At 38.8% G+C, this 23,464-nt stretch overlaps 1 protein-coding gene across 3 annotated transcripts in view; it reads left to right on the top strand.

The window, feature by feature from the left end:
- Positions 1-23,464, top strand: part of DMD (dystrophin) — a 1,990,869-nt gene that overhangs the window by 717,680 nt on the left and 1,249,725 nt on the right. For all 3 annotated transcript variants that reach the window (XM_053655812.1, XM_037127036.2, XM_053655810.1), the window contains exons 23-27: positions 1,491-1,703; positions 5,007-5,120; positions 7,583-7,738; positions 12,905-13,075; positions 21,126-21,308. In XM_053655812.1, the coding sequence (XP_053511787.1) occupies positions 1,491-1,703; positions 5,007-5,120; positions 7,583-7,738; positions 12,905-13,075; positions 21,126-21,308 (837 nt within the window). The remainder of the gene's footprint in view (positions 1-1,490; positions 1,704-5,006; positions 5,121-7,582; positions 7,739-12,904; positions 13,076-21,125; positions 21,309-23,464) is intronic.

Below are 23,464 nucleotides of genomic sequence, written 5' to 3' on the forward strand. Positions count from 1 at the left end.
TACATACATACATACATACATACATACATAAAAGGAAAACCCCAAAGACACAGTAAGTGCAGATCTGGCAGCAATGAGACACATTCTCACTTACTAGTGGGACTGTAAATGGAATACATTTTGCTGAGAAAAACTTTTCAATACCTCCTAATAATATACAAAATATTTCATTTGTATACATGAGTACTGTCCCTATGATGTCTGTATCTTACAGGAATAATTAGAATGTACTCAAAGATGTAGGTACCTGACAGATCATAAACATAATTTACAGCAGTGGAACACTCAAAATTAATTTCTAGAGCTCATAAAGGGAAATGGTTAAATGAACTGGAGAAGCCGTTAAAAGTTATGTTTTTTGAGAAATACTTAACAATATGGGAAAAGGCTCACAGTAAAATGTCCAGTTTAAGATGTGGTTAGGTGCATGCTAGATAAGGTCTAAATAATCGATTACGTGTAATGGTTCAATAAAATAAAATAAAAGTAAATGAAGGAATTGAAGCACCAAAAAAATAGGCATAAGATCTTACGCAACCATAGAAGTTTATGTGTTTGACGTATTTAGGGCAATGTTATAAATCACTTTATGAAAGAGGGGATACATGTGTATGTGTCTATGGTAAGATCAGTATTTAGGCATACATAGGAAAATATAGAAGTTGATATAAAATCATAATAGTTGTATATAATGAATATTTCCCCATTGTTAATCTTCAACCTTTATTATTTTATGACCAGAAAGTAAGATTTAAACAAATATTGACTAGGGGAAAACCTAAGGGTAGGCATCCTATTATAAGGGGTCGCATAGGTTATACAGTATAAATATAAAACCAGCTTTATAAATTCTCCTCTAATGTATCCTAGAAGTTCACTATAATACTACAAAGCAGACTAATGTCTTTTGTAAAATGTGAAGCTTTCATTAACTGCCCTTAGTAGACCATTAATCTGGTAACATTCAGAGTTTCGATTTCCCACACATCGATATAATTTACCTAGGGAGGTTAGAAGTGGTCTTCCTAAAGGCTCAGAACAATTAAGTTAAACTTCATTAACTGTATAATAAGTATTAACTTATTAATAAACAGACATGATAGAATACAATTAGGTGTGCTAAAACTCTGGTTCAGTAAGATATAGCTTTGGATACATTTCCCAATTTTATAAAAATAGGCACAGGGTGTTTTTTTTTTTTTTTGCTTTTATACCTTTTTAAAAATATATTTTATCAATTATGCCATTACAGTTGTTCTATTAAATTACTGAATAACGTGCAAATCAATCTTAGGATAAAAAAGTAGTATTTAAATGACTAGTTATTTTTTAAACTGATATTGTGTCACCCATTTTTTAAGATGTTTGAATCACCCAGTTTTCATTTTAAGTCGTCTTCATTTAACTGCAGCTTGTCAATGAAACTGCACAATGAAACTCATTATTATTTATCAGTTAGTATTTATGTACTTTCCACTTTCAATTTTGAGGCTTTACAAAGTTCTCTGCAAGAACAACAAAGTGGCCTAAACTATCTCAGCACCACTGTGAAAGAGATGTCAAAGAAAGCCCCGTCTGATATTAGCCGGAAATACCAATCCGAATTTGAAGACACGGAGAGCCACTGGAAGAAGCTGTCCTCCCAGCTGGCCCAAAATTGCCAAAAGCTAGACGATCACATGGCTAAGCTCCGAAAAATTCAGGTAATTCCGAATTTTACTTTTCACGTTCCTTCTGTCTTTACTTGTTCGTCTCCTAACGAAGCGTTAGGAAATTTGAAGGCAAATAATTTAACCTCCATGGTCATTCAAAGTCAGTGATAAGATCAGAAGGTATAAATCTTTCTCAGAGGAGTGCAGTTCACTTCTTTCTTTTAAGAAAACGGTAATTAAGAATTCTTCTTTCATTTTCTTTAATATTAATTTATTTTGTCCACCAATACCAATAGGACTTAAACATGTCTTTTAGCTGAAATAATGTTTGAAATCAATCTTTCCTTTAGCCCAGTTGCCCTTCAAAATATAGATGTCATTTAAGTTATAAATATCGTAAGTTATCTACCAGGAAATTTAGTCATATTTCATCAGCATGTTTTACTTATAATTATATGTATAAATTTGACCCCATTGCCTTTTACAAACCACCTTCTACTGACTTAATTTGCTTGAATAGTCTCACCATATTATAATTACCCAAGCTGAAAATAGTAAACCAACAATCATATTATATTCTGAAGCATAAAATATTGAGTGATATACAGGTAACATGTGTCTTATGTGGGGAATTGTTATGAAGGATGTTAATGCCAGAGCAAGAAGCTTCTGGATTTAAATCTCAGTCCAGCTAACGCAGTTGTTTATTTTCACCTGTACAAATCAAAAGCTACCGTGGTCCTAAAACATGCTGTAAAGTGCAATGTGCTTTACACATGTACCCATATACATGCTTTAATACACGTGTGTGCATGTATACACACATGCATCAAAACACGTTTTGTCAAGAGCAGTGGTAAACTAGGGTACAAATACATGGCCCTTGCCTTAAAGGAGCCCGCATTTTGGTGATGGTAAATGATAAGTATATTATTTCCCTGTTGCTGCTGTAACATATTACTGCAAATTTAATTCCGTCAAACAACACAAGTGTATTATTTTTCAGCACTGGAGGTCAGAAATTCAAAGTCAGTCTCAGTAGGCTAAAGTCAAAGGATAGGCAGATGTCATTTCTGGGGGCTTTAGGAGAGAATGTGTTTCCTTGTCATTTTTAGCTTCCGGAAACCGCATGTATTTCTTAGTTTGTGTCCCTCTCCTCTGTCTTTAAGGCCAATGATGTAGCATCTTCCAGTTTGGCTTTCTAACTCTTACATTTCTTCCTCCCCGCAATAAGGACCCTCGTGATTATATTGTACCCAGCTGGATAACCCAGGGCAGTCGCCCTATCTCAAATCTTTTTTTTTTTTAAATACTCACCCCAAGGAAGCACCCAACGAAGTGCTTACTGACTTTAGAGAGGGGAAGGGAGGGAGTAAGAGAGATGGATAGAAACATTGATGTGAGAGAGACACATTGATTGGTTATTTTCCATACTCACCCAACCGGGACCAGACCTGCAACCTAGGCATGTGCCCTGATGGGGAATCAAACCCGTGACCTTTTAGTTTGTGGGACGACGCCCAACCAGCAGAGCCATACTGGCCAGGGCACCATCTCAAAGTCTTTACTTTACCTTATCTGCAAATTATTTTTTTTGCTATGTAAAGGTAACATATTCACAGGTTCCAGGGATGAGAGCCGGAATATCTTGGGAAATGTTATGACAATAGCCAGAAAAGCAATCCAACATAAACTGGGAGAGGAGGGTTATGAAATGTTCTTGAAACATGGGTATGTGGCTTACACCTTGAACAAGGAGAATTTGGTCAACTAATAAAGTGGGAGAAAATTCCTGATGAAATGGAGCAGTATGTTCAATGAACTGGCTAGTGGTTCACTACTGGGGAGACGGAGACATGTTTGGAGAGTGACACACACATACACATACACACACACATATATGTATGTATATATATAAAATTGGGAAAATTTTCTGGGAGTAGATAGTGAATGCTCTCAAATGCCATGCTTTGGGATATGAAATGTAACCTAATAATGAAGGGATTCAAAATACTGCTAATAATAATATGGAACTGTTATTGGTCTTTTAGAAGAGGGACGATCTGATCATATTTGTTTCCAAAGCATCACTCTGATAAAAGGAAGGAGGAGCGGAGAATACTGACACCAACATGCAGAATGGGTTAGAGTGGGTTTGACTGAGGCAGATACCAAAAAGAGCCAGCACAGCCAATAACAAGAACTGAACTAGGACAGCGCTGACAGGGAAGGGGCACAAAACCAGACTCAGGAGACCCCAGCAAGATGATGATGTAGAAATCTAACGTTTTTGGATTCAGTCAGATGCTTTAAAAGCTTCAGCCCCGGCTGGTGTGGCTCAGTGGACTGAGTGCTGGCCTGTGAACCAAAAGGTCACCAGTTCAATTCCCAGTCAGGGCACATACCTGGGTCGTGGACCAGGTCCCCAGTTGGGGGCGAGTGAGAGGCAACCACACAGTGATGTTTCTTTTCTCCTCTCTCCAGCTCTCTTCTCTTCTCTTCTCTCAAAATAAGTCAACGAAATCTTAAATAAAATAAAATTTAAAAAATTAATTATTATTAATCATATTGAAGGTGTAGCTTTCTATAAAGCACATATTTTCCATTGAAATTTAATTAGAAAAGGAGAAAAATAGCACATCTGGACAGTGCAGTTGAAATGGATGGAAATACAGAAGTTTGGAAATCATATATCTGAAAAGTAGCAAAAAAACAAAGAAAAAAAGAAAAGCGGTGGGGAGGAAGGTAATATGTGAAAAAATAATGGGAGATCGTAGCTTTTTGTAAGTGATAGAAGACATCTTTCCCCCTATCTTTACTTCAATCTAATAAGGGAAGATAAATTAAAAACATAAGTTTTCCCTTTCAGGATGACAAAATTGTGGTCTGAAAGTTCTCAAGTAGAGGGACTATTTAACCTGTCAACTGCAAAAAAACAATTTGTGGAAGTTCAGAGAGGCTATAGAGACACCATTACATTGCGTTTATTGTTCATAGTTTGTTTTATGTACTGTAAGGGTACATTGTTAGTATTATCATGAGTTGTTTTGAAACTTAAATTTTCTCTAGAGGGGGTTATGATTTAATGTACTCGAGAGGAACCTCATAAAGCCACATTTGGTAGTAATTTTGTTGTATTTTTAACAATAGCAGACTTCATACACCAGTGCTCATACAGTACACCATAAAAATGCAGTCTTAGTAAAAATATTCTTTTCCTGAAGAGCTACTTAGAGACATCCTTCAGACATGGGAATTGTTCCCAGGCTTGAGTTTAGACATATCACCGTGATGAATGGTGTTGAGAAAAACTAGCACCCCAATGATAACCTTAAAATGGGTCTCTGATTCCAGAATCATATAAAAACCCTGAAGAAATGGATGGCTGAAGTTGATGTTTTCCTGAAAGAAGAATGGCCTGCCCTTGGGGATTCAGAAATTCTTAAAAAACAGCTGAAACAATGCAGGGTAAGATTTGCATATGACACCATTCATATGAAGATGTTTATATGGAAGATATTTTTTGGTTACATCAGTGGTTCTCAGCCAGGGGAGATTTGCCCTTCCTTGGAGTTGTTTATCAATATCTAGAGACATTTTGTTTGTCACAACTTGGAGTGGGGTAGATGCTACTGGCCTGAAGCTGGGGGAGGCCAGGGAATGCACACAGCAGCCCCTCCCAACAGTTACCCCGTCTAAAATGACAGCAGTGCTGAGGTTGAGAAATTGGGTTAAATCAATGAGAAACAGAAAAACACGACCTTACTCATCCTTCATTTATAAGATTACTTTAATATAAAATTCACTATAGAGGTAAATAATCATCCGAGCCATTTGTTATGTTTCATTACAGATTATTAGTCATAGGATATTGCTTTTTCCATGTATATAGAACTGTACTATAATGTCATACAATATAGATTTGTCTGTTCCATTGATCTATGTGTCTTTTTTATGCCAATACCATGCTGTTTTGATTATTGTGGCTTTATAATATAGGTTGATATCAGGGACTGTGATTCCTCCTACTTTGTTGTTCTTTCTCAAGATGGATGTAGCTGTTCAGGGTCTTTTGTGGTTCCATATAAATTTTGGGAACATTTGTTTTAGTTCTGTGAAATACATTTTTGGCATCATGATAAGAATTATGTTGAATCAGTCTATAGATTGCTTTGGGTAAGTATGGACATTTTAATAATGTTAATTTTTCCTATTCATGAACACCCCAGGTGCTTCCACTTGTTTATATCTTCTTCAATTTCTTTCTTCAGTGTCTTATAATTTTTTAAGTACAGGTCTTTTATCTCTTTAGTTAAATTTATTCCTAGGTATCTTTTTTATGCAATTGTAATGGGATTGTTTTCTTAAGTTTCCTTTTCTCATAGTTCATTATTGGTATATAAAAATGCATGTGATTTCTGGATATTTATTTTGTATCCTGCTACTTATTGAATTCATCTATCAGTTCTAGTAGATCTTTTTGTTTTCTTTAGGGTTGTCCCTATACAGTATCATGTCATCTACAAATCACAGTTTCACTACTTCCTTTCCAATTTGGATGCCTTTTATTTTTTTCTTCTTACCTGATTGATATGGTTAGGACTTCCAGTACTGTGCCAAATAAGATATGTGAAAATGGACACCCCAGTCTTGTTCTTGATCTTAAGGAAACTGCTTTTAGTTTTTGCCCATTGAGTATGATGTTGTCTTGGGTTTGTCATATATGGCCTTTATTTTGTTGAAGTATGTTCTCTCTATTCCCACTTTCCAGATAGTTTTTTTTAAAGATTTTATTTATTTATCTTTAGAGGGGAAGGGAAGGCGAGAGGGAAAGAAATATCAATGTATGGTTACCTCTCATGCGTCCCCTGCTGGGAACTGACCTGCAACCCAGGCATGTGCGCTGACTGGGAATCGAACCACGATACTCTGGTTCGCAGGCCCGCGCTCATCCACTGAGCTACACAAGCCAGGGCTCCAGATAGTTCTTATCATAAAGTGGTGCTGAGTTTTAGCATAGTTTTTCTGCATCTGTTGATATGATTGTATACTTTTAATGCTTCATTTTTTAATATGGTAAATCACTTTTATTGTTTTGCAGATATTGTACCAACCTTTAATCCCTAGAATAAATCCCACCTGATATTTTCATTGTTTCGCTGGATCCAGTTTGCTAACATTTTATTGAGGATTTCAGCATCTGTGTTCATCAGGGATATCGGCCTATACTTTTCTTCATCTGGTTTTGGTATTATGATAATGCTGGCCTTGTGAAATGAGCTTGGGAATCTTCCTTGCTCTTCAATTTTTAACATCATGTTCATTATACCATTGCCATGCAGTGGGAAGAAAATAATGTAGCTCTTTAAATATTTTTCTTTGCAAATACAAGCCAGAAAAGAAACCTACTTGACACATAACCTTCACGCCCATCATGCTATGCCAAATTGCTGCCACTCTTGTTTGAAAACCAATTTTTTTTCCAAAAACCATAATGTAGAAAGCCCATGATGTTCACACATTTTTCTAACACAAAATATTAAATTATTTCCTTTTGTTTCTAATCTAAGTAGAATACAGATTCTTACCTACTTCATCACACCAGAAAAACCTGTGAACATTTTTTGCAAGGCTTATATCTCAACCTTTTTTTAACAAATATATAATGTCTATTGTATTTTTTCCATTACCATTTAGTCCCCTTATCCCCCCTCGCCCCAGCAATCACCACCCTGATGTCCACGTCCACGAGTCCTTTTTCCTTCTTGCTAAATCCCTCCTTGTATGCCTATTTACACTTGTTTCAGATTTGAAAGAAAAAAACTCATATGTAATGTCATGATTTCTAATTCCATGTTTTCTATCTGTGTTTTATTTCTAATATGTTGAGGTAATTTGTTCAGCTAGCTTAAACTGAATTATTTCCTTAGCTTCTAGTTAATGACATTCAGACAATTCAGCCCAGTCTGAACAGTGTCAACGAAGGTGGGCAGAAGATAAAGAATGAAGCGGAGCCAGAGTTTGCTTCTAGACTTGAGACAGAACTCAGAGAACTGAACTCTCAGTGGGACCACATTTGCCGACAGGTATGTCAAGTCTCTTTTACTGTGCATTGCCCTTATTTAATTACAAGTTCTTAGTGTCTCCCTTTATCATCGCCCTTTGTTAAATAGTTTAAAGTATGGCTAGGCCAAACTAGTTAATTGTTGTAGGCTGCTCTGCCTGGTTTCAGGAATTGTATCTTGACCCCTTGTGGCTAAGGGCAAGGGACGACCTTTGGGAATGCGAGCCACAGGAGACAAAGCTTGTCTCTGGTAGCAAACGCTGCCTCAGTTTCTTCCCCCTGCCCCCAAAGCTTGGTCGGAGGTCAATGACAGGTAAGACCCCTCACAGCGGGGGGCAACCTAAGCCAGACTCGATCACTTGGGAGGCCTTCATGGAAGGACTGGGGGGGGCTGCAACAAAGAGCACTGGACTCTCACCCCCTGGCTTTGACAAAGCCCCGAGTCCCCATGTCCTCTGGGAGAAGTGCTTCCTGGCTCTAATCCCTTTAAGCCTGAATACCTGTTGGGGAAGGGTACAGCTCCTTGTCTTGCTATAGCCTGTCCTGGGGAAAAATCTGGCATCACAAAGACTTGCTGATAAACCTGTGAAATCTGCTCTGCTAAGAGTGCTTTCATTTATATGTTAAGGGTTCGAGCAGGAAATCCTAAAACTCTATTCCTGACAGACTCTGACTCAGACTAAGCCCTCAGCTTTCTTTGAAATGTTATCTACTGTTTGAACCTTGCCGCCCTGTATTCCTGTGTATTACAACCCAATAAAAGCCCTAGAAAAGGGGGCTCAGAGCCTTTTTCTCCTCAGAGAAACTGGCCACTGCTCACTTCTCCTCCCTAAGCAGATCACATCATGTCTCTGCCATATTCATTCTCATCCGTGGTAACTGGGGGGACTTGTGAGGAAGTCGCCCCCACAGTTGATGCTTTAAAGCGTGGTTAATTCAAATTGGTCTTTGCATATAAAATACAAGGTCTGGCAGAAGTAACGCCTGCTAGAGAGGGTAATGATATGGGCGCGATAATTTATCGTTTTAATTTGAACATTCCACCTAAAATGTCACATGGTGTGCTTGAGTGTGGTATTGTTATAATACAGAATGGCATGCTTATGATTTTGTAATACAAGAGTTTGGCATAAAAAGGGGCGTTATTTGTGCTGGACCCTGTATTTTTATAGTACATATTTTAAATAGTATATATTCATCTTGTCAGGGTCCTAAAGTGATCTTCTGGACTATCACTGTCACATTAGGCATGAATTTGATTAAATGTTTTCTCCAGGACACAACTTTATAATAGTATTGTCATTAGACTTTTAAAAGATACTTTACATTTGTAAGCTTGGTACAGAAATAAAATGAATGATTTATAGTTCTGATTTTAAAGATTGACAAGTTTGACTTAAATTTTATTTCAATAAATGACCTAAGATTGGCAAATAGTTAAGAATAGCTCCATGGAAAAAATGCAGTGTAACTGTCTGCTCACATCTGAGTTCCTCATACTATTTGTACAGCAGAGTGTTTGATAGATAATTATTTCTATTTTGAGATTAAATTATAGAAACATAAATCTTACATGCACAAATAGTGCATATCCAATAGTTCCTGTTCAAAAGATGAAATTTTGACCTAAAGCAATGATTACTTTTTGACACACCACCTTTTTTTGAAATTAATGAGAGGTTGCATTTTATGTGTATTAGAGTCAGGTAGTCTTTCATTATTTTTAAATAACCTTTCAGAGTTGAAAAGAAATCATGCCAAAAGGCAAAAGCTAAATTTGAAAAAAAAAATAAGTTAGAAAAGTAAAAGTCAAGGCAAGTCACCCAGGTAATACCATCACTGATAAATGCTCAACAGTTCTATTAACTCGGAGATGAGATAGCCCTGGGTCAGCTAGCTTGCATTTCTTTTCCTGGCATAAGTCAGTTTGAGAAGGGATGTTCAGCAAAAAAAATATATATATGTATATATTACTTTGATAATAGATTATATCATTAATGTTTCCCCGGAAGGCCAGTATGAAAGCTATTTGTTTGTTGAATGTTCTCATGGATTAATACAAAGAACAAGCCAGTTTATTTAGATCATAGGAGAAAACAACAGCAAAAAAATACATCGTCAACAATATTACTGAAATCTCAAGGGTTTTACATGTTAGAGAAGTGTACTGTGTAAAGCATCTCTATGTTCTTAAAATGTCCTTGATCAAGACCTCGTTTCTGCAATAAAATGTACCAAGAATATGCTGTTCAAGACAAGTATTATAAAACAGTAGCCTGTTGCATAACACAAATTCCACAGATCCCAGCCACACTCTCCTAGAATACCTAGTTGCCAGTTGCTAAGAATATCTTAAATGCTCTGAGTGCAAAAAGCACAGTAATTAAGTGAGGGTGATGGAAGCATTAGCCAACCCTACTGTGGTCATCCTTTCACTCTATGCATGTGTAAAATTATCACATTGTACACCTTAACCTTGCACAATGTTTTACGGCCATTATGTGTTAGTAAAACCAGGGGAAGAAAGTGGAGTAGGGAGCAGGCAGCACGAATGTTACATTTACCCATTCTAGAACAGGAAACATAAAGAACTTCCTATTTTCTCTACAAGGCTGAGGTCATTGCAATCTGCGGAAACTGCGGGGTAGATTGGGCAACTCAAAGCTAAGAGGTTAGCACCACTGATGTGAAAAAGGTGAGGGGGAAGTTGGCATTTTAACCCAAATTTTTCACGGAAATCCTTCTAAAACAGGAAACCACAAAAATGTCTTCCTCTCTGATCAGTTGTAGACCTGCAGAACATTACATTTGGAAAGGACCTTGGAAGTAGTCTGTTTCAACTGTTATTTTAGTTAGGCAGCTGAAATAAATCAAAATAAAGTGATGTACCCAGGTTCACCTGACCCCAAGTTGACGTTCTTTCCAATACACTTCTGCTGTCCTCTCAAAATGATTTTCTGCCTTTCTTTCCTTTAAAAAAAAGCATGCTGATCCCTTTCTTTTGGTTTAGTTTTAGAGCGTGCAATACTTGTTCTTTACAACAAGTTTTTGGCTAAGTTACATTAGTCACTCTAATATTATCGTTGCTTTGCTAACTGCTTCAAAAGATTATAGCAGAACATCTAAGTAGAAATTGAACAGCATGTTTACTTAAGTTTATTATAGGTTTATTGGCTATGCAAAATAATCTTTATGCCTTAATTAGTAGAATATGTATAAATACTGTTCTAGCTGTGTCAGAGCAAAACATTTACATTTCAATAGATCAGGTAGTAATTCACTAGGAGATGAACTTAAAATAGTTATGATTTAACTAAATTAAGCTTAAGATGATTGTGAAGTAGAAGAAAATTAATATGATGGTTGTACCTGTATTAAGTATTTGGTAAAGTACCATTAATACTTCATTATACTAAAACTGTAAGTTACATATTAAGATTTTACAGTTATAGCTCTGTTACTTAAGATAGAAGTCTAATCCCAGAGAGAAGAATAACATCATTTTATGAGTTACTTTTTTCAATTAAAAGATAAGCACCATCTACGATCACTCTAATACTAAATTGAGAGTTTTCCCTCAGTGTGGTATTACAAGCCATTAGCACACATGATTTTACTTTTACTGTAGATTTTAAGTTCTGCTGTTCTTCTGGTTACTAAGTAAATGATTGTGTTGTTAAATGTTAGTATTTTATAAACACACAAAGTTTCACAAAGCGTAAGTCTCCTATTACCACCATACTGTTTTCCAACCTGCTTTTTATTTATTTATTTTTATTATATTTTTTAAAAGATTTTATTTATTTATTTATCTTTAGAGGGGAAGGAAAGAGGGAGAGAAACATCAATGTATGGTTGCCTCTCATGCATCCCCTGCTGGAAATTGGCCTGCAACCCAGGCATGTGCCCTGACTGGGAATCGAACAGCGATCCTCTGGTTCGCAGGCCTGTGCTCAATCCACTAAGCTACACCAGCCAGGGCTCAACCTGCTTTTTAAATATAAAATTCTATACTGAACAACTTTCACTTCGGTGCAGATGTACTGGCATCACATGGTGTTATTCCATTGTATGTGTGTGTCTCACAATTAATTTAACTAAGTCTCTATGCAAGCACATTTAGGTTTCTTTCCAGTATGTTGTTGTCTTCAAAGCTGATTCGAACACTGTACATGCAACTTTGCGTGGTTTGTTTTGTAAGATTCATTCTTCGAAGTGGAAGAGTAGATTCAGATACATGGTTAAACATTTTATTGCATTTGTCAATTTACTGTCTAAAAGGTTGTACCGTGTTGGGGATTTCTCTCACCAGGTATGCGAACATTTGCTTCCCTCACCCCTGCCCAAACTGGACATTTTATATAATTATTTTTATGCCACTTTTACATATGAAAATGCATTAATTCTGCCCTGGCTGGTATAGCTCAGTGGATTGCGCACGGGCCTGCGAACCAGAGGATCGCTGTTTGATTCCCAGTCAGGGCACATGCCTGGGTTGCAGGCCAGTTCCCAGCAGGGGGCCCACGAGATGCAACCATACATTGATATTTCTCTCCTGTCCTTCCCTTCCCCTCTAAAGATAAATAAATAAGATCTTTAAAAATGCATTAATTCTTCTTCATTTGCAAACCTTTAACTATAAATGATACTGAGCATCCTTTCCCATATATATGTCCACATTTCAGTTTTACTTCTGCAAATTACATGCTTATGGCTTTTATCCATCCTCTTTTCTTTTCTTTCTAATTGATGAGAGGTATATGAATGTTAAGTTCCTCTGATATTTGAAATTGTAAAACAGTATCAGAGAACACAAAGACATCACTTCTATGTGTACCAATGTATAATATTTCTTTTTCCAACTGAAACAAATTATAAGAAATTTTGTTTTTCTGTATTCTCTGTAGAAAAGCATTGCCAAACATTACAGCTAAATTATAGTCATAGGGGAATCCGTTGATTTTTATTAAGTATGCCAAGTAAATAGCTATGTCTTATTTTAAGACTTATATGAAATTAAGTGCATCCAATCACCATGAGTTATTTTCCTCAGGCACGCAAGCTTCTTACTTCTCCATCTTTTCTATCAAAACATTTTATTGTTTGCAGACAGCTCAGTAAAAATATAATGCTAATGTTTTATGACTTTTAATATTCACATTTTATTTGTGGCTTTGTTTTCTGGAAGGTCTATGCCAGAAAGGAAGCCATAAAGGGAGGCTTGGATCAAACTGTCAGCCTTCAGAAAGATCTGTCAGAGATGCATGAATGGATGACGCAAGCTGAAGAAGAATATCTAGAGAGAGACTTTGAATATAAAACCCCCGATGAATTACAGAGAGCAGTTGATGAGATGAAGGTAAACTAAAACAAAGATGCAACATCGCTTGAAATTGCGATTCTGCACACCTTGCTCTTTTCATGCTTTAGTAGTAAAAAGGTTGATTTTTAATTAATTTTGCTTCAGGGGTGATATAGACTATGTGGAATTCTTAAGCTTTTTATTAGTTTTCATAAATTCAGGTCAAAATACAAACGTTGATGATGACAGTTTAGAACACTGTCCCCCTTGACATTATATAGCATTGAGAGATTGGAATCAGCTACTCACACTAGCTGCAGAGGATGCAAAATCCAACTCAGAATATGTCTTAAGTATCATTGACATGACATTTGAAAATGCGGTCAACAGGGCATATGTTAATTTGGTGGGTTAAAGGGGTTTCTTAGGAGTTGAAGGTACTAAGTATTTAACAAATGGCCTTTAATATGGAGGAAAAAAGGACTGAGTTTCCATGTACTTTTCTTGAAACAAGAGGGTAACAAATTATTAGCATTAATTTAGAGCCAAGCAAACTGACATGTAACAGAGAATTGAATCTACACAATGGCATTTCAGTATGGCCTTGGGCAAATCAGTAGTCAGTGTAATCCTCTATTTTATTACACTTAAATCATCTCATTTCCTAACTTGCGAGTATGGACTGTGTATTGAAATGTACATGTAAGTAAATTGCCTAGCTCTGAGTGGGCACTCAGTGCTTTGTGGCTACAATGACAGTTACTATGTTTACGTACTAGCAGTGACACACAATCAAACCACCTTAGCCTAAGTGAAGTATCGAGAGAGATTTGTTTGCTTGGCGGCCCCATGACAGAGTAAGCAAACTTATTTTTGTACCAGACACTTTAAAACCTGTTTTGGCTCCTTGACAACTGCGTGACCTTGGGTGAGTTACATAAACCCAGTTTGTGAGCTGGGTGTCAAAATTACTGTTTTTCAGAATTTTTAGAAGGGCAAAGCAAGGAGGTCCTAATCCAGTGCCTGGCACAAAACAGATGCCAGAACTAGATTATTATTATTACCATTATTATTAGCATTGATACTGCACAGTAAATTAATTGCATATACTTTTATTGCGTACCTTATATGATGATTCAGTGGATACTTATAATTAATAACAGCAAGTACTCATGTGAAATCTCAGATGGAGAAGTATCAAATGTATCATGGGTTTAGGCACCTGTAAAAAGTTAAGTAAAAGTGTAAGTAAAAGTATGTCTAGATAAGCAGCAACAGTTTCTAGAGAATTAAAAACTGCACAATCATCCTCCTCAAATAATACCATGGGCCAGTTCTTTATTCATCAACAAATATGGACAGCATACTTACTGTGTACCACATATCTTTCTAGACACTGACTATAATGGTGAGCAAGGCGAAGAGCTACCTCGAAAACTGGAATTTACATTCCAAGCGGGAGGCAATGAATGGAGAAATAAGTAAACCTAGTCAAGATCAGGAGAGTCAGCCTCAAAAAATACACCAGGATTGTAAAATAGAGTTCAGGTGGGAGCTGGGAGTGCCAGAGGGGGGATGCCATTTTAGAAAGTGGTGACTGACTTCAGGGCATTTGTGAGGAAGTGTATTTAATCTGAGATAGGAATCCTAAGAAAAGGTGGACCTTAAAATGATCTTGAGGAAGCACATTCGCCCCAGAGGGAGGAGCTCCCACAACGACCTGAGGCTGATTGGGCAGAGAGAGGGGCCTGCCACCCTCAAGAGAGTCAACTGGATAACTCGGCAGGGATAACTGACAGGTGATGTTTTTGGGGGTGTGCGTGTGTATTTGTTAACACAGGAATTTTGTAGGATATTGAGAGGTTTTCATTCCAAGTGAGATGGAAAAGCATAGGAAGATTTCAAACAAGAGGACTGTATTGTATCTTTATAGGATTTGAGAGCTAGAAGACACATTAGAAGCAAAATAGTCCACACTTCTCTCTGCTGATAAGAAAACAGAAGTCCCTAGATACTTTGAATTATTTAGTGATGGCAATAGGTTTTTTTCTTCATTTTATTTCATTATTTTTCAACTACAGTATTCTGTCTTTTACTCCCATCCCAGCCCACGCCCCCATGCCCCCCACCTCCCTCCCATTTCCACCCCCCTTAGTTCTTGTCCATGTGTCCTTTATACTAGTTCCTATAAATCCGTCCCCTTTTTCCCCTGAAATTCCCTCCCCTCTGGTCACTGTCCCCTTGTTCTCTATTTCAATGTCTTCGTTTTTATTCTGCTTGCTTGTTTCTTTTCTTGTTTAACTTGCTGTTAAAGGTGAGATCATATGATATTTGTCTTTCACCACCTGGCTTATTTCACTCAGCATAATGCTTTCCAGTTCCATCCAAGCTGTTGCAAAGGGTAGGAGCTCCTTCTTTCTTTCTGCTGCATAGAATTCCATTGGCAATAGGTTTTTTCCTATGGTAGAATGAAAAGGATTGAATGTATTGTATATCAGCTCAGTCAGTGCTCCCCAGCCCAAGCTATTCTATTCTATTCTATTAATTCTATTCCATCCCATCCCATCCCATCCCATCCATCCCATCCCATCCATCCCATTCCATCCCATCCCATCCCATCCATCCCATCCCATCCCATCCAATCCCATCCCATCCCATCCCATCCCATCCCATCCCATCCCATCCAATCCCATCCCATCCAATCCCATCCCATCCCATCCCATCCCATCCAATCCCATCCCATCCCATCCCATCCCATCCCATCCCATCCCATCCCATCCCATCCCTCCCATCCCATCCCATCCCATCCCATCCCATCCCATCCCATCCCATCCATCCCATCCCATCCCATCCATCCCATCCAATCCCATCCATCCCATCCCATCCCATCCCATCCCATCCCATCCCATCCCATCCATCCCATCCAATCCCATCCATCCCATCCCATCCCATCCCATCCCCTCCCATCCATCCCATCCCATCCCATCCCATCCCATCCCATCCCATCCCATCCCATCCCATTCTTTTCTATCCTACCTTATCCTTTTCCAACCCATCCCATTCCACACTATCCTATGCTATCCTATCCTACCCTACCCTATCCTATCCTATGAATCATGTGCCACCCCTGTGGCCTTTCCTTTCACATCTCAATCCCTTCCTGGCTCTTTCTACCATCTCTTCTAATACTGCATAGCCACGGACTCAGCAGTCAGCTTGTATTCAGCTGCCTTGCACCTCCTGGTCCCTTCCTTTGGCTCCAGCCCGCTCTGGCCCTCTCCCCTCTCCCCTTGCACAGTTGGCCTCTCTGGCTAACCATCCAGTCAGAGCCCCTTTTTTCCCTTCCCAGTGCTGGAGAGCAGACTGTCTCAAAATTTCAATTTTGGGAAACAATCTTTGAAATGAGTGGCCCTACCAATTAGTCTCCATTGATTTGCAGGTTTCAGTAACTGATCTAGCCCCAAAGCTGGTCCATTGGGGGTAATATTGAAAAGCAGAAAAGTGCAGGCAGCCTGTGGCAACAGGAACAGAGGGAGTTGGCAGGGAGATCCTGTTTCTTGTGTTTTCTGCCTGCCAGTCAAGGTAATGATGTCTTTCAGGTCTGTTTCATTATCCAGAGGGTGGTGATAGTACCTTGTCCAGGCCTCCACCTGTGCTCATACTGAGAGCATATTTATTTTTATTGTCAGAGGAGACTGATAGACCTACTTTGGTATCTCTCCCCAATTTACCTGGAGAAGAAAGTAGACATCTGTTTCTTTTCTTTGCTCTCCTATGTCCCACTTGAAAATGGTAGTGCTGTTTTGATCACTTCATTGTCTCCTGGAAACTAAACTTTTCAGTTAATACAGAAAAAGCCTACAGGGGTGTTTGAGAGGAACTGTCTTACTTCAAAAAATTTGGGGACGTCTGCAATGACTATATGTTGAAACTTTATATTAGACCCTTTGAAAGAAACCTCTGGAATTTCTATTTTCACTGTTTTCTTCTTTTGCTTATCGCCACTAACACATACGCATTTGCCCTTCTCAGTTATGGGTAACAGGCTAGAGTACTGACGGTCACAGCTGAGTGAGAATCAGAATCACCGGGAGAACTTGTTAAAACACAGACTTCTGGGCCCCACCCCAGGATTTCCAATTCAGTGAGTCTGGGAATGAGAGTTTTCATTTCTAAACACTTTCCAGGTCATGCCAAGGAAAAGTTCCAAAAACTTTCCAGGAAACCACTGATACTTTAAGAACCACTGATATGACGCACTGGCAATGAAAAGTGTCTGAGCATATTATGGTTAGAGTCATGGATACAAACGGAGCAAAGCCACCTTTTGTGAGGAAGTTGCCATCTGGACGACACCAGTCATTTACTGTATTTGTGGACCATAAGATGCACCTAGGTTTTAGAGGAGGAAAATAGGAAAAAAAATGTTGAAGCAAAAAATGTGGTAAAATATTTAATAATGTAAATAACATAATATTTCACCAATGTAAATGTAACCACAGCAGCATTCACAACCATTATTACTCCCAAATTTGGAGGGTGGAGAAAAGTGCATCCTATAGTCCAACAATACGGTAATGATTTACCTTTCCCAATAGTGGGGAAATCCCTTATGATCTACTTTTTTAGTTATAATGTTTTAGGAATTATACTTTATATTAAATATTTTTATTACCTTCAGGATCTCCTTTTCTTTTATCATCTCTGAACTTTTCCCAACTTCCAGGCATGTTTTTTTAAGACTTTATTTATTTTTAGAGAGAGGGGAAGGGAGGAAGAGAGAAGGAAACATCAATGTGTGGTTACCTCTTGTGCGCCCCCTACTGGGGACCTGGCCCATAACCCAGGCCTGTGTCCTGACTGGGAATCAACCTGGCGATCCCTTGATTTGCAGGCTGGCATTCAATCCACTGAGCTTCACCAGCCAGGGCCTAAGCCTTTTTTTTTTTTTATGTTTATTGTAACACTGTTTTTTGTTTTGTTTTTGTTTTGGTATTTTTTGGTTTGGGTTTTGGGGTGTTTTTTTTTTAAGAGAGAGAGGGGAAGGGAAGAAGAAAGAGAAGGAGAGAAACATCAATGTGTGGTTGCCTCTCTAGTGTCCTGTAGTGGGGACCTGGCTCTCAACCCAGGCATGTGCCTTACCTGAGAATCGAACCAGCAACCTTTTGGTTCATAGGCCAACACTCAATATACTGAGCCACACCAGTCAGGGCCTAAGCCTGGTTTTCTAAAGAATTTACAAAATCCTAAAAAACAAAGAAAGAAGTGTTTCTGAGTCTTCATTTTTGACAGGTGCATAGGTTATTTGTAAATTGTATCAAATGTCATTTCATTTATTGGGATCCACTACTGTATGCCCGTTCTTCATCTCATGGAGAATGAGGTGCATTTAACAGAAACTGTGAGGAAGAAAAGATAAAACCCCCAGAATGATTTACGTAAACTCTCTGAACCTGTGTTTTCTGTTGGATAATGTGAAAATAACAAAACGCACCCCACGAGCTTTTGTTCATGACCCAATGAGGTAGAACATGCAGCCTGTCCGGCAGAGTGCTCTACGTGATTAATGGTTGTCAAAGTTGTTTGTAATGCTAAAATTACTAGAGCCAAATATGGTTCATATAGAAACAAATCCCAAGCTCAGTGATGGCAAAAAACCAGATTGACTCACAATTTTTAATTAAAAATTTCAATCCATTAAATTAAAATCCATGAAGGCAATCATTTAAATGTCAAAACAACTCATATTTGCCATCATATTGTGTACTTTTGTGGCATGATGGGGTCAAGTCCAAAGGCATAGGCTGATTGCATTACAATATATAGAGGCGTTTTATAGCTGACCTTGCTGTTTGCAGCAGCAAACATCCCCTTCCCCTCACTATTTCACTGCACATAGGCCCAGCTGCTGCCTGTTAGAACCTGCCTTTTCTCTCTTTCTTTTATTATTGTTCAAGTACAATTGTCTCCATTTTCCTACCACCACTCCCCCCACCCCAGCCATCCCCACCTCCCACCCTGGATCCTACCCCACTTTGGCTTTGTGCATGTGTCTTTCATACATGATCCTGAAAACCCTTCCCCCTTTTCCTCTGGTTATCCCCTCCCACCTCTCCTCTGGTTACTGTCAGCTTGTTCTTTATTTCTCTGCCTTTGGTTCTTTTCTGCTTATCTGTTTGTTTTGTTGATTAGGTTCCACTTATAGGAGAGATCATACAGTATTTGTCTTTCACTGCCTCGCTTATCTCACTTAGCATAATACTCTCCAGTTCCATCCATGCTGTTGCAGAGGGTAGGAGCTCCTTCATTCTTTCTGCTGCATAGTATTCCATTGTGTAAATGTACCACAGTTTTTTGATCCAGTCACTTACTGCTGGGCACTTAGGCTGCTTCCATCACTTGGCTATTATAAATGGTGCTGCTATGAACATTGGGGTGCATAGGTTCTTTTGAACTGATGTTTCAAGGTTCTTAGGGTATAATTCCAGAACCTGCTTTTCTTTACCTATCAGTTCTCTGTGGCCTCTGAATCCCACTTTTGCCACCTGTGTGCCCCGCTTCACGTACTAGGAGATTAACATTCCCCCAGCAGCCTTCAACTGGTAACGGGAGATGGTATCTAAATACCTCAGTGTCCTCACCCCCAAGTGGGATATAACCCTGAGGCCTCTGTTTTCCAGAGCTTCCCAGCAGGATCAAACTCTACTCACCAACAGTAATTGGTGGTTGCAACAAGTATACCCTATAATCTGTGTGCCCTTTCCTGCCTCCATTCCCCCACCAGTGTTTCCTTCACATCGTGTGAAACTACTTATGCTTGAAAGCTCATCTCGGGGGGTTGGCCTGTGGAGTAACCCAAATGAGAGGTTCGTTGCATGTGTTTGTATTTCTAACATGCGTATGCTGGAAGTTAAGGATCATAAATGTCCTCTCTCCAGCCAGAGAGCAATGGTGATACCTGTGTCAGTGAATAAGTTGGGTTGATTACTTTCCGTCATAAGGGAGAGTGCATGCCATTGGGAACCTGTGCACACAACACAGGGTTGTGTGAGTAAGAACCTGTCAGAGAGAACGTGTTGTAGGGTCGGAGTTGATGGTAGATGATTTGAGGGAGGGTTTAAAGGCTTTGCTTTGGATTACATGTTGTCAGTGAGTGGGAATAACTCTATGATCGCGTATCTTCATAACTTTTCCTTGGGTGGAGGGAAGGCTAGAGGGAGGCTGAATGCAGAGTTGCTGAAAATGCAGAGGTAACTTCCATTAACCAAGATAGGGGAGTTTTTGGCATTATGTGTCTTGGACAGTTTTTATGTCCTTGTCTGAATTCTAACATGATGATGGATGGAGCGGCAGTGTGGCCATGGATCAGTGATGCTAACAAAGTAGCCTCATCTGATGTTGGTATGCTCTGGACTAGTTTACCTCCTACAAGAGATAACTGAGGTGTGGTTGTGAGTCCCAGGCCAGCCCTCCCAGGTCAGGGGCTGTCTCCTCCTCCTCTTTCTCCTTTGTATTTTAAGTTACTGAACAGAACTCTCTGATCAAAATGTAGTCACAAATATAGAATGAAGATGTTTCTATATTAGTGATCTGTTGATTTAAATGATATTTGTACTGATTTCCATATTATTCATCCATCTGAGTAATTTACAAGTGATTTCAATTCTAGACTATGAGGTATTTTTGAACTTGGTATTAAAATATTTATCGCTTGTTTCATATAGAGAATGATAGAGGAATATAGATATCTACAAATACATACCCCCATGCAGATTACTTTTTCAACTATTTTGATGAAAGGTCTATTATGTCCTGATTATGATTGTTTTCCTTCAAATTCCCAATTTTAAACTAAACCTAAATTTATGCAAGTGATTGGAGTCAGTATTGGATTTTTTATATTAATCTCACTCTAATAGATACATTGTGGGGAAAGAAGTATGTGGTGGATAACAATGTGGAAGGTGGGGGTTGGGTAGGGAAGGGGGGGTCATGGGGGGAAATGGGGACAACTGTAATTGAACAACAATAAAAAAAATTTTTAAAGAAAGCATTTGGGAAGGGAAGCCCCTGTCTTGCTATGAACAGAACATTCTTTCTTTTTCAGAGGGCCAAAGAAGAGGCCCAGCAAAAAGAAGCCAAAGTGAAGCTCCTTACGGAGTCTGTGAATAGTGTCATAGCTCAAGCCCCGCCAGCAGCACAAGAGGCCTTACACAAGGAGCTGGACAGCCTCACCAGCAGCTACCAGTGGCTCTGTACCAGGCTGAATGGGAAGTGCAAGACTTTGGAAGTCAGTTGCTTTTCCTGATTTTTATCAGTTATGTGCCAACCTAGGGTCATGTGAGACATAGTGATTAAACACATGGACTCTGGTGTAAGAATACTTATGCTCAAGTTACTCATTTAGGCACTTAGAGCTTCTGGTTGTGGGCTAGTCGCTTAACTTGTTAGACACCTATCTGTAAGATGAACTGAAAAATAGTACCTATTTCACAGGGTGTTGAGAAAAGTAAATGAGGTGTTCTGTTTAAAGTACTTAGCCCAGTGCTCAGTAAATGTGAGCAGCTATCGTTCCGATTCTTCTTCTCACTATTATTATTATTACCATTGTATTATTTCTGGCCCAACCTCTCTGTTTGTTTCTGCCACCTAAAGATTTTTTATATTTGTTTCATAGATAAGCTGTGGATTAACAATGATTTCTTTTATTTTATTTGGCATTTCAATATGGCTGACTCAGGATGGGGCGTTACACCCATCAGCTTCATTTACCACTTGGAAATAAGTTTCCTTTTTCATTTGTATTCTCTTCAAAGTCAATTTCTTTTTTTTTTTATAAAGATTTTACTTATTTATTTTTAAAGAGAGAGAAAGGGAGGGAGAAAGAGAGGAAGAGAAACATCAGTGTGTGGTTACCTCTCACACACCCCCTACTGGGGACCTGGCCTGCAAACCAGGCATGTGCCCTGACTGGGAATCTAAGTGGCAACCCTTTGGTTCACAGGCCGGTGCTCAGTCCCCTGAGCCACACCAGCCAGGGCTGAAAGTCAATTTCAATTCTGTGGTTTCAAAGTAATTTTAAGTTCCAACTGTTCATTCTAAGTGGCTTTTAGCTCCAATTCAGGCTGCGGGACCATATTTTATTTTGCCAAGGTGACCTTTAAAGGCAGTACATTCAGCCTCTTCAGCTGCGTCCTTCAGATGCATCAAGGACACAAGAGGCCATCCATCCTGATGGCTAAATCAGCAAGACAGTTCATTACCTCAATCTGCACCAAAGTTAATAAGACACATCACCAATTGCATCTCCTTATCTTCAAAGCTTTAAAGTACCCTAGGGTATTGAAGGAGATATTTATATTTTCCCATTGGGATCTTTGCCCAGAAGGAAGACAGCCTGTAGTCCAGCAGGAGCTGGAAATGACCCACATTTAAGGTTTCTCTCATCTTTTAAAGCAAAATACCTAATTTGACTTTTTTGTGTGAAAAACTGTATGTAAAATACCAAGCCAGCATGAGTAAACTGGCCAGGCAGGTTAGACCGATAGTTTTCCTCAGGTAGGGAGGGAGTGTCTTCTATCATTTGCCAGGGCTAAAAGCAGAGGTGAGAATATCGGGATTCAGATATTTATCATTTGAAAGCTAATGGAAAATGACTTTCTTTTTTTAAAAAAGATTTTATTTATTTCTTTTTAGAGAGAGGGGAAGGGAAGGAGAAAGAAAGGGAGAGAGACACCACTGTGTGGTTGCCTCTTGTACACCCCCTACTGGGCGCCTGGCCTGCAACCCTTTGGTTCACAGCCTCATGCTCAATCCACTAAGCCACACCATCCAGGGTGGAAGATGACTGTTTTTATATTCTTATCTTCCAGTTCATCTTCCTGTGTTTATCCTGACAGATATAACCATGATCCAGAAATTGGCCTTTATTACTCCTCTGCTTACAAATATTTTATCACACACATAGGGATTTCTGAACAATTTGTTGCTCAATTGTGCTTGTTTTGATCATTACGAAAAGTGGTAACCCCTACTATACTGTTTTCTAGAGCTTGCTCTTTTTGCCCCCAATTTTCTTGTATCTGGGATTCATCCATATTGTTCTACTTGTGAATGTATTCATTTTTACTTTCTTATTCTCAGTTTAAATGGGGCACAGTCTGGATGTGTGTATCCATCCATTCTCCTGCCAGTGGATAGTAAAGTTGTATTCTTTCTGATTTAAAATGTTGGTTATCGCAAAAAGTACTAAAGTGAACATTCTCATGACTCTGCGTCATCCACGCAAAACAGTTTCTCTGAGGATATGGACTAAAAATTGGAGTTGGTAGGAGGGTCAGTATGTGAATGCTCCCCTTACTGAGAATGACAAAATATTTTGCAAACTGGTTATTGCAGTACACACACCTACTAGCCAGAAATGCAAGTTTGCGTTACTCTATATCT

This window comes from Artibeus jamaicensis, unplaced genomic scaffold (assembly GCF_021234435.1).
Source record: "Artibeus jamaicensis isolate MK-2021 breed Jamaican fruit bat unplaced genomic scaffold, CSHL_Jam_final scaffold_1283, whole genome shotgun sequence".
NCBI classification, from domain to species: Eukaryota; Metazoa; Chordata; class Mammalia; order Chiroptera; family Phyllostomidae; genus Artibeus; species Artibeus jamaicensis.